The following is a 17,049-nucleotide window of genomic DNA, read 5'->3' as shown; positions in this document are numbered from 1 at the left end:
CTCCCAAGTAGCTGGGACCACAGGCACGTGCCACCATGCCCAGCTAATTTTTTTGTTATTTGTAGAGGCAAAGTCTCACTGTGTTGCCCAGGCTGGTCCTGAACTCCTGGACTCAAGCAATCCTCCCACCTTGGACTCCCAAAGTGCTGGGATTGTAGGTGTGAGCCACAGCACCTGGCTTCCAGTGGTAGTTTTTAAGCAAGAAAGTGACCTGATCAGTTTTATCTCTTAGTAAGGTAATTCTGGTAGCAGTGTGGAAGAAAGCCTGGAATAAGGAAACTGAAGAAAGGGAGACCAGTTACAATATTCTGAGAGATGAGATAATGAGGCCCAAGAGAGGGGTTAAAGTATGGGCAGCTCTATAAACCTGACTTGCTGAATACTTCCCACCACCTCTCCCAGCCCCCATTCAAAGAAGCTCTGCATGCTGACACAGGACCACACAGATGGAGTGTAGGTAGGAAGGCAAGACAGAGGCAGAGGCTGAGGAGGGTAAGGAAAATTATGAACCCTGAAGCTACACAGTTCACGGTTTTTGTAATTTTTAAAGGATCAAGTCAAATATCTTTGAAAAATTCTGTGTTAAGCTGTGAGTTCTTGTGTTGAATTTCAATGTGATTTTTCTCCTGATCCTTTGATGGAGATTTAAAAATTTCTATGTGAATGCAAAGAATGAAACAACACTTACTCTTGGCTCTTTTTCTCCCTTTTAATGCTTCAAACTAGTGTGGGCAGCAAATGTTCCTCTTCCATTGGAAAACAAGTCAGTTCCCTTTGAAGAAATGACAAAGCACGGGCAGCTGGGGGATTTCAGGGCCATGATATTTACATTATGGACCAAAAAGAACTGTCACTGCAAGAGGCAAGCAGATGAGCCTTGGCACGTGGCCTCATCAGGCAGAGTCATTTGAGAGGATCTGTGATTTGAAGAGAGGATATGAAACAGCCCTGCCAAGTCCCACCCACCTCTGCTGAAGCTCAACATTAGGTCAATCCCCATAATGCAGTTGGCTTAGAAGAATAATGAAGGAAACAATTACTCTTCCTGCTTCCTAAAGTGAAGGCAGCTCAGAGCTGTGCCAAGAAATGTTACAAAGCTACAGTGAACCATTGTGAACATCCTGGGCCTAAAGGCCACGAGCTGAGTATAGTGCCCTGGGTCAACCTTACTTTCTCCTTTCCCTCTGAACACAGCCTTCCTAGAAACACCTGTCTTATCTCAATAAATCATAAGCTCTTCTCAAGCAATCACAAAGGAGAACAATAGACTTGACTACTAGCCGTAAACAAACAATCCCACCAAATAAAAAGACAAAATAATTGCTATGAATAGGGCAAAGAATATTCTTAATAAACAGATATAAATGTTCAAAAAACACATAAAATATTTTCAAAGAAGTAAAAAACTAAAATAAGATGCAGTTTCTCTTCCAACTAAATTAACTGATTTAAAACAATTTTCATTACTGATAAGAGTGCTTTGAGAACAGTTACTGTCACATAATGGGAGTTGGAGTATAAACTGATAAAATCTCTGAAAAATAATTGGCAACACTATAGCAAAAGACTTGAAAATATTCATATAATTTCACCCAAGTCTATCCTAAGAAAAATACATTACTCAGTAAATATTTGCTGAATAGATGAAATCATCAGATTATAAACAAGAATCTTTCAAAAAAAGGTATTCCCCTGTTATTTATAAAAATGCAGAACAATAAAATATTTAACAATGAAAGATCAAAATACCTCTATAACAGAATGTCATATAGGCAAAACTGTGACTGTAAAGAAATTTTTTTTTTTTTTTAGACAGAGTCTTGCTTGGAGTGCAATGGCATGATCTTGGCTCACTGCAACCTCTGCCTCCCGGGTTCAAGTGATTCTCCTGCTTTAGCCTCCTGAGTAGCTGGGATTACAGGTGCCTGACACCACACTTGGCTAATTTTTTTTTTTTTGTATTTTTAGTAGAGATGGGGTTTCACCAGGTTGGTCAGGCTGGTCTCAAACTCCTGACCTCGTGATCCGCCCACCTCGGACTCCCAAAGTGCTGGGATTATAGGCATGAGCCACCGCGCCCAGCCAAGAATTTTTTAATGATAGAAAAAAAAAAAATGCTTATAATACTCAATGAAAAAAGCAAATTATTTTTTTAGATGGAGTCTCACTAGAGTGCAGTGGCGTGGTTTCGGCCCACTGCAACCTCCGCCTCCTGGGTTCAAGCGATTCTCCTGTCTCAGCCTCCCAAGTAGCTAGGATTACAGGCACCTGCCACCACAATGGGCTAATTTTTTGTATTTTTAGTAGAGACGGGGTTTCACCATGTTGTCCAGGCTGGTCTCGAGCTCCTGACCTCATGATCCGACCTGCTTCAGCCTCCCAAAGTGATGGGATTACAGGCGTGAGCCACTGCACCTGATCCAGATTATTTTTAAAGTGTGATTTCAAGCATGTATTCTCACTACACATATGAAAATAAAACAATGGAAATACACTAAAATGTTCACAATAGTTATCTCACAGTAGTGGAATTATGAATGTTAAAGCAAACTAAATATGGCCTGAGAAGGACTTCGTACTTCTTTTTTTTTTTTTTTGAGACGGAGTCTCGCTCTGTCGCCCAGGCTAGAGTGCAGTGGCCAGATCTCAGCTCACTGCAAACTCCACCTCCCGGGTTTACACCATTCTCCTGCCTCAGCCTCCCGAGCAGCTGGGACTACAGGGGCCTGCTACCTCGCCCAGCTAGTTTTTGCTTTTTTTTTTTTTTTTTTAGTAGAGACGGGGTTTCACCGTGTTAGCCAGGACGGTCTCAATCTCCTGACCTCGTGATCTGCCCGTCTCGGCCTCCCAAAGTGCTGGGATTACAGGCTTGAGCCACCGCACCAGGCCAGGACTTCGTACTTCTATATTTGAGTGCTTGTTGACAAACTGCATCCTAACTTAATAGGTAGACGAGACTGAAAACCTAACTTAGGAGTATGTGCCTGTACCAACAGCTGGGAATTGGCCAATCCCAGCAGCCATACTTCAACCACTCATACACTGCTGAGTGTTCAAACTGTGTTCAAATAAGGCAAATGCTGACCTGTAACCAATCCAGTTGTTTCTGTATCTCACTTCTGATTTCTGTACGTTACTTCATTTTTTTGTCTAAAAATTGTCAAATGCCTCTGACCATGAGGCATCCTTGGAGTCTTTCTGAATTTGCTGTGCTTCTGGGGGCTTCCTGATTCATGAATCATTAATAGATCAAATAAACTCCGTTAAACTTAATTTGGCTTGAGTTTTTCTTTTAACAGATGGTATCAGAAGTGGGATCTTAAGTAGAGCTTTATTGACCCCCAGGAGCTGAGGGAACAAGCAAGGTACCTGCAAGGACCCACTTATGTCCATTGATCTCTCAGAGTGACTGGGGATCGTGGGTAAGCTCTCTCTCTCAGATTTCAGAGCTCCAAGGATTTGTGTTTTGAGCTGTCCAAGTTTCTTTGAGCAAATGTCTTGATCCAAACTGGGTCCAGGATTGGATTTGATCCAGTAATTAGCTGGCTTGGATCCAGTTAGAGGCTTCTTACATCTGCCTGGGTCAGAAAGAAACTGGTTGTAAATGGTAATATTGTAGGGGTTGTAAAATTTGGCTCTTAAAAAATTCACAGGGATGTTTGTGTTCTACCCCTTTGTTTCATTTTTCTTGTGTGCTTAGGTAGGAAAAATCATTGGCTAAATTCATCAAGGGAACCTGAGAGCAAAGCGAATATTTTAGGTAAAAATGGGATCCTTAATTTCTGGAAAACTGAATTCCTTCCAGCTTATACATTAGCTGGTAAGCAGTGAAGTCTTACAGAAATGGCGAAATCTTACTAAAGATAACTTACAGTAGAACGTTCCGAATGAACAATGCACTGAAGTGCATCGAGACTCATCTAGTGATGCTTATTGATATGCAGACACTTCTAAAAATATTTTAGTATTTTTATTTAAAGACTTTACGAAGGCTGGGCATGATGGCTCACATCTGTAATCCCAGCACTTTGGGAGGCCAAGGCAGGTGGATGGATCACTTGAGGTCAGGAGTTCAAGACCAGCCTAGTCAACATGGTGAAACCCCATCTCTAATAAAAGTACAAAAAGTAGCCAGGCATGATGGCGCAGGCCTGTAATCCAGCTACTCGGGAGGTTGAGGCATGCTTGAATTTGGGAGGCGGAGGTTGCAGTGAGCTGAGATCGCACTACTGTACTCACTCCAGCCTGGGTGACAGAGCCAGACTGTCTCCACAAAAAAAAAAAAAAAAAAAAAAAAAAAAGAGGCACCTAAATGATTAATTGATTACAAAATTAGATTTGCTAATCTTTCAGCTTAGTTACTATATGATCCAAAGGAAACAGACTGCAGCACCAATTGGCTGACTTTGGATACGTAATGGGGGTACATTTTACCTGAGTAAAGGATGGGATTGGGTGACAGGCCCTCCCCTCAATAAAGTCCCTCTTGGTTAAAAATGGATAAAGATGACAGGGCCCAACCGGGGGCAAGTTTGGGCCTTGCCATTTCAATATTGGGTGCTAAGCATCCATATGGTGGCTAATGTCTATGTTTTGTCACATGTGTTTTGCTATGTCCAGAATGGAAAATATGAGAATTCAGGTCCATCATGCAGCCGTTTGGGCGGCAACTTGCAAAATTGAGAAGAATTTGTCTGTGGTTCCATGATTTTCCTTTGTGATGCAGCTTGGCCTCCGGAGCGATGGTGTGGCAAGCAGGGTCGCTAGGGCTGCTTAGGGAAGGGGAACCCAGAAACAGGACATGCTGGCAAAGGGGTAAAAATTTCTTACCAGTGAGACTTCTGGCCTCTCTGTCTGTGCAAATTGGCTGAATGAATGGTGAAAATCACTCATTATCTCCTCTGTAAAGTTTTGATTAATGAGAAAAAGAATTCTGAGGCTAGTATTAAGTCATAATGAATCTAATGTATTTTGTGCTATGAATTTGTCTGTGTTGTTCTGTCATGAAGAGGGATACCTTAGTATAGAACAGGGGCTTAGGACCCCATAAACTGCTCAAGATGGCCCAGCAAGCTGGTCAGTAATAAACTTTGCTGCAGGTCCTTGAAACAAACAAAAAAACTGGGTGAGGTCTCCATTTTGTTCTGTGTCCTTGGGAACTTGACCTTGTAACCATGTGGCCATACTTTCTCTCGGTCTCTTCCTTCCAGGGAATAGGAATTCTGGGATTCATGTCATAGCTATCTCAAAAAATTATCTTGAGTAGTTAAAAGTCTTTGCAAGCACAAAATTAACTACTCTAGGCTCTTTCTGGGAAGAGTGGGAAGAGCAATGGAAACTCCTAGTGCTGTAGCTCAGCAGCTAAGGCTTTGACTTTTCACAGTGATGCCCTGGGTTCAATTCCTGGCTTAGGGAATGAGTCCTTTCTGGTTTGACATGTGCGTGACCTTTACCATTAGTTGATTATCTTCCCCTCCACGGACCATCTTGAATTCTCCTTTCCCTAAGCACCTGTGAAGTTACCTTTGGTCAAGTTCAAAAGCCAGAAATATTGTCAGTGTGGCCTGGCTAGAGTTGGGTAATAAGAAATTTAAAAGGGCTTTGTAAAAGAGTCTTATAGTTGGGAGTGGTGGCTCATGCCTGTAATCCCAGCACTCTGGGAGGTCAAAGCGGGTGGATCACTTGAGGTCAGGAGTTCAAGACCAGCCTGGTCAACATGGTGAAATGGCATCTCTACTAAAAATACAAAACACTAGCCGAATGTGGTGGCGCATGCCTGTAATCCCTGGTACTCAAGTTAAGGCATGAGAATTGCTAGAACCCAGGAGGTGGAGGTTGCAGTGAGCTGAGATTGTGCCACTGTACTCCAGCCTGGGTGACAGAGTGAGGCTCCATCTTAAAAAAAAAAGAAAAAAAAAAAAAAAGAAGAAGAAGAAATTAAGCTGACTTTTAACCATAGTGCTTTTATTTTTATTTATTTTATTTTTTATCTTTTTTTTTTTTTTTGAAACGGAGTCTTGCTCTGTTCCAGTGATTCTCCTGCCTCAGCCTCCTGAGTAGCTGAGATTACAGGCACATGCCACCACACCTGGATAATTTTTATATTTTTAGTAGAGATGGGGTTTCACCATGTTGCCCAGGCTGGTCTCAAACTCCTGACCTCCAGTGATCTACCTGCCTTGGTCTCCCAATGTGCTGGGATTACAGGTGTGAGCCACTGCACCTGGCCAGTCAGCTGAATTAAAAGTGGATATTCAAGCTCTAACAGACTGGGACTCCTTGCAAAAAACAGAGCAGGTGTCACAGACCCCATTCTGGGAAAAAACTCTGTTTTCCTCATGAAACCCCAGGAACGGGTGATGGATAGATTCCTCTGAAAATCTAAGGCTAAATATACTTTTAACAATGGCTAATCGCAGTTATTAGGGAATATGTGACTCTTTGCACGTTTACATCAGAGAAGCATGCTCTTGGCCACCTAGAAGTTATGGAAATGTCCCCACTCCCTACTGAGAGATAAGACTTTCATGGGAGCTGGGCTGATTCCCTCTTTTTGGGATCCAGGATCTGGTATAAAAATGAGACCCTTAATTTTGGGGGTCTGTTTTTGTCTTCCAGCTGTGCCTGCTTATTAGGCCCTAGAAAACGCATGTTTTCCTAGCTGTGTTTCTTGAAGGGCTCTACCATGAGGCCAGTAATCCAATTAAGAAACTGGCAAATGAAAAATCTTACAACTACCAGATCTTCTTCTGTCTGTCTGTGTAGTTTATATATGTGTTATGTGTGTGATAGTTATGTAAAAGACCTCTAGTTAATTGGCGTAAAGAAAAATAAGCGCTTAAATTAGATATTTTGAAAGAAAAATAAAAACTGTAATGTTTTTTAGTTCATGTAACTTTAGTAATCTTTGGGAAATAAAAAATGTTAAAGATTATTGGTAAAACAAAGACATTTGGTCTCAATTAGGCAGGTCAGATATTAGGTTTGCTAAATGCCTTGAAGTCACAAACTGCTTTGAATTTTGAAAATTCCTTCCAAAGCATATGTTTTTTTCCCTAAAGTATAGGCTTTGGGTCTGGGGGGTTGCAGTGTGGAGATCTACCTGTCTTGCACCCACCCAAGACTACGATTCTGTCTGTAAGTTACCCTAGTAAATCATCCAAAACTGACCAACTAGATTTGTCTGCCTTTAGTTTCTCAGCTCCTTCTGCATTTGGGGGTTGCTTTGTGATAAATGGCCCTTTTACAAAACAGCCTGACTTCTTCTTCCACCCCTCACATATAATCAATCACCAAGCACTGCTGATCCTATCCCCTAAATCTCTGTCAAAACTTTCAACTTCTGTTCATCTTTACTTCCACTAACTGGTTCAGACTACTGTCATCATTTGCCTGGATTGCTGTACACACTTTTAATTGGTCTCTCTCCCTCTAGTCTTATCCACAAAATCTATCCTTCATATGGTAGACAGAAAAAAAGATACCTTTTTTTTTTTTTTTTTTTTTTAAGATGGTCTCATTCTGTCACCGAGGCTGCTGGAGTGCATGGTGTAATCATGGCTCACTGCAGCTTTCACCTCCCGGGCTTAAGCGATCCTCCCACCTCAGCCTCCTAAGTAGCTGGGACTCCAGGCATGTGCCACCATGCTAATTTTTTTATTTTTAAATTTTTTGCAGCAATGAGATCTCCCTATGTTGCCCAGCCTGAACTCCTAGGTTCAAGTGATCTTCCTGCCTACCTCCAAGTAATCCTCCTCACTTCAGCCTCCCAAAGTGCTGGGAATACAGGCATAAGCCACCACACCCAGCTGATAGGATACTTCTGAAGTACAATCTGATTAGGTCTCTTCTTCCTTCAATCCACCCTCTATTTTGTAGACACAGCGACTTTTCTAAAGTACAAATCTGAGCCGGGCATGGTGGCTCACGCCTGTAATCTCAGCACTTTGGGAGGCCGAGGCAGGTGGATCACCTGAGGTCGGGAATTCAAGACCAGCCTGACCAAAATGGAGAAACCCTGTCTCTACTAAAGATACAAAATTAGCCGGGTGTGATGGCACATGCCTGTAATCCCAGCTACTTGGGAGGCTGAGGCAGGAGAATCGCTTGAACTTGGGAGGCAGAGGTTGCAGTGAGCCAAGATCGCGCCATTGCACTCCAGCCTGGGCAAAAAGAGCGAAACTCTGTCTCAAAAAAAAAAAAAAAAAAAAAAAAAAAAGTACAAATCTGATCCCATCTCCTTACACTTATTTAATGCTCAGGATAGTGATTACTTTTGTGTATGTAGGGGAGGTGGGGGGATAGAATGAGGGGAGTTTCTGGAATTCTGATAATGTTCTATTTCTTAACCTGAATATAGTACTTATAAGGTATGTTCACTTTGTGAAAATTTATCAAGTCATAACACCCTTCTCAAATATGATCTCTGCTTGGAAGCCTTTTATAACATTTGTAGGCTTCTATGTTCTCACAGTAAAGACAGTTATATGTACTGTTTTTTTGATCATGTGCGAGGTACTATGCTAAGAAAATAATACAGATCAGTTCAAGTTCTTATAGCAATCCTTATGATAGGTATTACTATTCTTCTTCTTATTATTTTTTAAATTTTTGTAGATATGGCATCTTGCTATGTTCCCTAGGCTGGTCTGGAACTCCTGAGTTCAGCCCATCCTCCCACTTCAGCCTCCCAAAATGCTGGGATTACAGGCGTGAGCCACTGTACCTGGCCCTTATTTTATAAAGAAGGAAATCAAGGCTTAGAGAGGTTAACTATCTTGCCTAATACAACTTTTATAACTGATAGAACTGAAAGTCACTCCACATCTATCCTGAAGTCCATGGTTCTTTCCACTATACCATATTAACTAGCATCGTGTGCTTACTTCAACCAAAGCACTTTCCACAGGATTTAGAATTCTCTGTTTGCTGTCTCTTTACCCATAAACACACAGATTTTTGGATACAGAAAGTAGAGCTTTCTTGGCTGGGCCTGATAGCTCACACCTGTAATCCCAGCTCTTTGGGAGGCCTGGGTGGGAGGATCTCTTGAGCCCAGGAGTTTGAGACCAGCCTGGGCAACATATTAAGACCCCATCTCTACAAAAAATAAGAAAATTAGCCAGTCATGGTGGTGAGTGCCTGTAGTCCCAGCTACTCAGGAGGCTGAGGAGGAAGGATCACTTAAGCCCAGGAGTTGGAGGCTGCAGTGAGCTATTATCATACCACTGCACTCCACTCCAGCCTGGTGAAAGAGCAAGATCCTGTCTCAAAAAAAAAAAAAAAAAAAAAAAAAAGTAAAGCTTTCCTAATGTGAAATGTAATGAATTCTAAATATGTTTCTCTATTACTAATACTGCTAGCATTAAAAATCCAACACTTGGCTGGGCTCAGTGGCTCATATTTGTAATCCCAGCACTTTGGGAGGCCAAGGCAGGCGGATTGCAAGGTCAGGAGCTTGAGACCAGTCTGGCCAAAATAATGAAACCCCATCTCTAATAAAAATACAAAAATTAGTTGGGCATGGTGGCGCATGCCTGTAGTCCCACATACTCGGGAGGCTAAGGCAGGAGAATCGCCTGAACCTGGGAGGTGGAGGTTGCAGTGAGCCGAGATTGCTCCACTGCACTCCAGCCTGGTGACAGAGTGAGGCTCTGTCTCAAAAAAAAAAAAAAAAAAAAAAAATTCCAATACTTGAAAAAACACATGATTATCAGTTCTAGTCAAACCTGATACTTCTATTATTTTGCCTTGATCTGAGATCAGGCCCTCCTTGTGACCACGAGCTTCCAGATGCCTAAAAGTGATGTCCATGGCAAAAGAAAAAGTTTGGCTACTTTTGCATTCTGGCTTTTCTGTCTTTGTAAGCAAATCAAAAGAGACTAACAATCGCCCAAATGTCTCACTTCAACTCAGTCCTTCAAAGAATTATGAAGGAAGGAGAACAGAAAACCTACTTTTATAGGGCCTGGAACTCAAGTCAGCCAAGCAGAGGACTAAAAACTTGGGTTTTCTTGCCTCTTCTCTCAGTGGAGCTATAATCGGGAAGACAGGGCAATTGCTGAGTTAACCCTATGCTTTGTTCTCAGTTTTTTTTTTTTTTTTTCCTCCAAAGAAAGCAGATATATGCTGGAAAGTAAACAGGAAATTATCTTAGATTAAAGGGTCCTGATTTAAAAGCTAGATATTTGGTATACAGTTCTGTGATACCCTTTTTTTCCTTCTTGACAAAATACTGACATCTTCCATAAGAATAAAATTTCAATGCTGGTGCATAGCACTTGAGAAAGAAAAACATGTTCAGATCCTACTCCTACTGGCTGGAGAGGTCAAATCAATAAACTTTTTTTTTTTTTTTTGAGACAGCGTTTTGCTCTGTTACCCAGGCTTAAGTGCAGTGGCGTGATCACAGCCTCAAATTCTCTCCTAGGCTCAAGTGATCCTCCCACCTTACAGCTTCCAGAGTAGCTGAACTATAGGCACACGCCACCTCACCTGACTAATTTTTCTATTTCCTATTTTCTGTAGAGATGGGGTCTCACTTTGTTGTCCAGGCTGGTTTCAAACTCCTGGGCCCAACTGATTCACCCACCTCAGCCTCCCAGAGTGCTGGGATTACAGGTGTGAGCCACCTCACCTGGCCAATCAACATTCTATTCATTCAGCGCCCAAAATGTGCCAGGCACTCTTCTAGACAGTAGGACTACAACAATGAAACAAAACAGGCAAATCCATGCCCTCAGATGCACTTGACAGTTTGGTTGCCTTTATATTTACTGAGCATCTATTAGTGTGTCACAAGATGAATCGGAGATGAAGTCTGTCCTCAAGGACTTCAAAAAGATGGAAAAGACAGACATGTAAATACAATTTAATGGGACGCATGTAATAATTAAAGATTATACAAGATCAGAAGAGGGAATGGTTAATTATGCCTGATGGAGATAAGCACAGAATATTATTATGGTAGCACAGTAAGGATATCCAATCTAAGTGGTGGTAAAAGGGGAAAAAATCGAGAGAACACTTCCTACAGGAATAACATCTAGGGATGTTTCAATAAATTTTTTTTTTTTTTTTTTTTTTTTTTTTGAGACGGAGTCTGCTCTGTCGCCCAGGCTGGAGTGCAGTGGCCGGATCTCAGCTCACTGCAAGCTCCGCCTCCCGGGTTTACGCCATTCTCTCGCCTCAGCCTCCCGAGTAGCTGGGACTGCAGGTGCCCGCCACCTCGCCCGGCTAATTTTTTGTATTTTTTTAGTAGAGACGGGGTTTCACTGTGTTAGCCAGGATGGTCTCGATCTCCTGACCTCGTGATCCGCCCGTCTCGGCCTCCCAAAGTGCTGGGATTACAGGCTTGAGCCACCGCACCCGGCCTGTTTCAATAAATATTTAGGAATTTGCCAGACAACAAAGAGAGATGGAAAGGACATCAATTAACCATTATACTTACAAGGAGATTATTCTTAAATCTTCATCAAACCAAACATACTTTTCCCTCTGGTTTTAGATTTTCTGGCTCCATGATGATGCTTCTTTGTGGGAGTGCTTTAATTATACATATTCTTCCAGTTTTTAAGTCCTCTTTAAAAAGGTTATCTTTCCTACTATAGTCTGACCCATGATGCCCTCAGATAGCACAGGCTAGCTCAACTGGGGACTCTTTATTTATAAGTCAATACAATGTGCTGTGCTGCTAGAACTTTGTCCCTTCCCCAGCAGCTGATGATTTCTATAAGTCCCAGAGATAAAAATGAATGCAACTAAGAAGTTCAAAGGAGACTACCTTGATTTATTCTTGGTAGCACCTGCATCTTCAGATATCAGTATGCAGTCACCCAATAACAGCCCTGTTGAGAAGGTGTGTAAGTCACATACTCTTAGCTTAATTTTGTTGTTATTGAAGTAAAGGACACATCATGAAATCTCTGGGACATCTAAGGACATGTAAGGAAACCAAGTACAGCCAAATTAATGGATGCCTGAACTGAATAGTAAGAAACCAAGACTACTACTGCCTACCTCTCATGGCACTATCTGGTCCCTCATCTCTGCTTCTTATCTCCACTCTGCTGTCTTGTGCTTACTCGTGGCTTTCTAGCTATTCCACACTTTTATCTTTTAAAATTTTTAACTTTTTTTTAGAGACAGGGTCTCTTTCTGTCTACCAGGCTGGAATGCAGTGGTGCCATCATATATAGCTCACTGTAGTATCAACCTCATGGGTTCAAGTGCTCCTCCTGCCTCAGCCTCCTGAGTAGGTGAGACTAGAGGTATATGCCATCATGCCCAGCTAACATAACTTCATTTTGTGTGTGGCTTTAATTATTACCATGATTCTAACCTTACCATGGCTGCCTATCCCCAACTCTTGACCTCACTTTGTGGGTCCTATCCTTATTTCTCTGCATCCTGACATAGCTGAGGCAAGGAAGTTGTGACTGCTCTGTTATTCTTCCAAGCGTGAGCCATGTGCATGTGCGCATAAGCATGGTAGCAATGGAGATATCCAACAACTGCGGTGGATGTTGCTGGCAATCAATTAAACAGTGATGGATTTTGTTGAGGCTGTGGCTGCATGACATTGAGCAAATGACTTTTGAGCAGTTTCTTCCTCTATAATATAATACCTAATGAGAGAACTATTGTAAGAAGTGAATATATGTGAAAAGCACCCAGCATAGGGCCTGGTACACGATAGGTGCTGTTAAATCTTTTTCTTTCCTCTCTCTTCCTGCTCTGAAGGTCCAGCCCCAAGACTATAAGCACTGCACGGCAATATCAGATTCTAACACTATAAGAGGGTGACTGTAACCGTGGATACTTCTGGACAAGAAGAAAGTAATCAGCCTCAATTCTTCCTATTAAGGAGACTAATCTTTAAGTCTCTTAAAGAGAGAAAGATAAATGGGGGTGGGGGGGTCGGGGGAGGTTCTGTACTAAAAGGAAATCAAGACTAATCCTGGTATATATTGCCTGGTATATATTGCCCATGGCTTTAGCTCACAAAGTTGGCATACTGGCATATTGCTTGAGGCCTTCATAGGGCCAGTGCCAATCTAGGGCCCTGACTCAGGTCTAGGAGCAACTCCTACTAAGTCAAGCAAAGAGCTGGGCCAATACCTGGGCTTCTAGATCTCCTAAGAGATCAGCTTCTTTAGGCTTAATCCAGCTGACATTATAAAAGAGGGAGGAACACTCAGTTATCAAGAGGTATCACAGTCACATTACTCAGACTAAGCTCTGCTTTGGCCCTAGATATAGAATCCAACACATTTTGAATTAAAATGTTCAACAGATTCTGTGGAACATTCATCTATCATACTACATTCAGAAGTGGATAAAAAACTTGTAAAGTGTGTATAGTTAACTTCTCATCAAAGAGAGTACAGATTTTCTTCTCTCTGCAGCTCTCCTTATAGCTTTTCTGCTTAGTCAACTGTGGAAACCCACCTCTCTTCTTTCATTATTATTAATACTAAATTGCTCCTGTTACCTGTCACTATATCTCCTTTCCCCCGTTCACCAAGTATATAGTGAATGCCTTACAAATCCGGGTAGATATCCATTCTCAAAGAATTTGAGTGGAAAATGTTAACATGTAAACAACTAACAAAACCTAAGTGTGACTTTGTAGAAAATATGAAGCTTTCCTACATAAAGAATACAGGGTAGAATATGTTAACTCTCAGAGGTGAAATATAACAAAGGATTACTATAGCAGTCCTTTCTTGAAGCTGGGTCTCCTAGGTTTACTCTTTCCATTAAAAGGAGTCATCATTTGATGACCAGATGATTATAAATGCCTCCTACTTATCTTGAAGAAATCTCTTTCCCATGCAGAATGGTTTATGTTCACTTGCCAGGTTGTATCATTGCTTATTTCCTATAACACTATTGTGTTTAAAGATTGGTAACTCCCTGCTCAGCTTTCAAGACCTTCTACATGCAGCTACCTACCACCAACCACATCTCCCACAACTTTTCAAAGACCTTCACTATTCCAGCCAGGAACAAAGACTCTCCCTCAAGTAACATTCCAATTTGCCCTGCTCTGCCTTTTTACTTTTTCCAATATATTGAAATATATCAATTTTCAGTATATGCTCTTTGATTGCAGCAATTCTGAGAGGTGAAGGTAGATGCGGGGAGGAAAGAGATAAGTATCTCCTAAACAGATGTGGAGGTGGGGAAACAGTATGCGCTGAGGCTCTGTATCATTCTCTACTGCAGCAGGTTCTGGGAAAGTTCCATTTGGCAGAACTTCTGGCCAGGACCTATAGCCATCTCACCAACTTCAGGCTTGTCTTCAAGGTACACACACCATTGCACTACACATGCCAGGTGTTGGAATAACTAACTGGTAGTGGCCAAATGAGCTACAAATAAGCCATAACAACCAGGATGAGATGATAGATTTGCTGTAAAACTGCCTGCATATACAGACACTGAAAGCCACAATCCTCTTTGATAGTATTAAGAAAACAGTGTCAGTTTTTTGTAGGTGCGATAATATTAAGGTATTTATTAAAACCAAAAAGAGCCTCTCTCTCTCTCTCTCTATATATGTATATATAAAATATATATCTATTTTAAATATCATCTTTATCCTGGAAGGGTCCTTATATTTTAACTATACATGCTGAAATATATTTACAGATGACATTATATCAAAATATTTACAGATGAAATTATATCAAAATGCCTTGCTTTAAAACAATTTAGAGTAATGGGGGGAGAGAAATGGTGGCATATATAAAACAAAATTAACAATGAGTTGATAATTGTTGAAACTGTGTGATGGATACATGGGAGTTCATTTTTTTTTTACTTTTGCATTTATGTGAAATTTTCCATAGTAAATCATTTTTTAAAAAGTCATCCTTTCTAACACAGTTGTGTCCCCTCTGCCCATCAAGGCCTAGGCTCATTTCGTATGGCTTCATTTTTATTTGAGAGTGAAAAATAAACTCTTCAATGGCCAAGAGTTAATTTCATTTTTGGAATACAAACAGCCCAGACTTGTCACTGAGAAATAGGTCTTGAATCACCCTCTAATCTTGGCAACAAGTTACCCTGCTATCTAAAAAGCAAGGTCTCCACATTCCACCATGGAGCTCAGGCTGTAATTTCTATGAGGGCAGGGCCATATCTGTTTATTTATCATTGATCCCATGGTTGATTTAGCACAATGCCTGCCTCATAATGAGTGCTTAATAAGTATGTGTTGATGGAATGAAAACATTTTTCGGAGGTCAGAAGGGAGCAGGGCAACAGTGTCCTTGGTAGGGGAAACAGAGATATAACAATCCTTGGGAAAGCTTTCTAAAAGTCCAAATGATTTGTTTTACCATTGGCTCTACATGGGCCTCCCCATAGGAACTTAGCAAGTGTTGTGGGGGGTGAGGGGTAGGACACTGCAAGAAAGATCATACTGGGCAGGGGAACAATCCTCCTTCCTCTTAATATTCCGATATATATTCAAGTCCATCAGCCAAAGGCAGAGCTAGCATTTAAACTCAGGTTCTCAAATTCTTTTCTGCAGATGGTCTGAGATACCTCTTCCTACTGTGGTATCTGTTCACCTACATAAGTTTCTGCCTTGAATAGCACTGGTGAACTTTCCAAACTTATCCAGCAGTCATCAAGGGAAGCTAGCTGCTCCTACTCTTAACCATGCAGTTATTAAATCGTTTCCCACCTGTTTCTTTGAGGACTGTAGCTGCTTTTCTTATAAAAAATCCTTGAGATCAACTGCAAAAGGGGTTTTCTCTTTGAAAACTCAAGTCCAGTGATCTGCTAAACACAATCTCTGGAAACTATTTAAGTCCTACAATTCTGTTCTCAAAAAAAAAAAAAAAAAAAAAAAAATCAGAAAGTGTGCCAAATTTTGTTTCTCTGCACTCATTGAAGTGAAATTCTTTTCCAAAATTGGGGGGAAACTTGCTCTCCTTTTTCTCTTCTGTGGTTAAGTCTCTAGCCCTTTGCTAAGAGGGCCCATCTACAGGATAACTGCCTAGGAGAAGAACATGTAATTAGAGACAAATGGCATAAGGGCTGTGGAGCTCGATCCTGTTGAAGGCGGGAAGAAGAGCCTGGAACTGGGCAGAAAGAGGCACCATGGGTTACTACAAGTGTTACAAAATATTTTGTTGACGTATTATAACACACGCTGCAAAAATACAAGCAGGGGACTCTGTGGTACAGATAAAACAACACTATGTTGATGACATAATTTCATTTCTAAAACAAAAATGAGAACTGTGCTATTGTGCTATTTTTAGAAACTGGTTATCTAAATTATCAAGTTTTAAAACTTAAGGAATTCACAAAGTAGCTAGTTAAGCACTGTAGGTTTGACTCTACCACCCTTTTTCTTACCCATTTTCCATTAGGAAATCCACGACGTATTTTTTTAAACAGTAGAGGTGGGCATCCACAAGATCCGTGTGGAAACGTATTCTAGGGTACCTGCCAAAAAAAATAAGAAGAAGAAAGAAGAGGCTCACAATCAGGTAACATGGTCTCCATTCTATTATTAGGTAGTAGGCACTGGTAAGTTTATGAGGGTCACAGCCATGCTGCCTACACCCCTTTCTGGGGAGACCAGGACAGTGGATCCCAGCCCTGATTCTACCACATAAAAGGTCTTTTCCCTAGAAACCCTATGGCATACTTTCTGAGGCTTTTAGGATTCTAAAGAAATCTGGTGAGACATCATATCACGATAATCTACCTTCTTCTATTCGATCATTAACTTTTTTTTTTTTGAGACAGTCTTGCTCTGTTGCCCAGGCTGGAGTTCAGTGGTGCGATCTCGGCTCACTGCAACCTCTGTCTCCCAGGTTCAAGCAATTCTGGTGCCTCAGCCTACCAAGTAGCTGAAACTATAGTTGTGCACCACCATGCCCAGTTAATTTTTGTATTTTAGTAGAGATGGAGTTTCACCATGTTGGCCAGGCTGGTCTTGAACTCCTGGTCTCAAGTGATCTACCCACGTCAGCCTCCCAGAGTGGTGAGATTCACAGGTGTGAGCCACTGCACCTGGTCTCT

At 41.4% G+C, this 17,049-nt stretch overlaps 1 protein-coding gene across 2 annotated transcripts in view; it reads right to left on the bottom strand.

The window, feature by feature from the left end:
• The window catches only part of EIF2B3 (eukaryotic translation initiation factor 2B subunit gamma), a 146,493-nt gene that overhangs the window by 29,480 nt on the left and 99,964 nt on the right, over window positions 1-17,049 (bottom strand). For both annotated transcript variants that reach the window (XM_023221430.1, XM_023221431.1), the window contains exon 6: window positions 16,378-16,467. In XM_023221430.1, coding sequence (XP_023077198.1) covers window positions 16,378-16,467 — 90 coding nt within the window. The remainder of the gene's footprint in view (window positions 1-16,377; window positions 16,468-17,049) is intronic.

The sequence above is a fragment of the Piliocolobus tephrosceles genome, chromosome 1, assembly GCF_002776525.5.
Source record: "Piliocolobus tephrosceles isolate RC106 chromosome 1, ASM277652v3, whole genome shotgun sequence".
Lineage (NCBI taxonomy): Eukaryota > Metazoa > Chordata > Mammalia > Primates > Cercopithecidae > Piliocolobus > Piliocolobus tephrosceles.
Note: the sequence above shows the minus strand (reverse complement) of the source record. Positions and strands in the feature narration are given on the sequence as shown.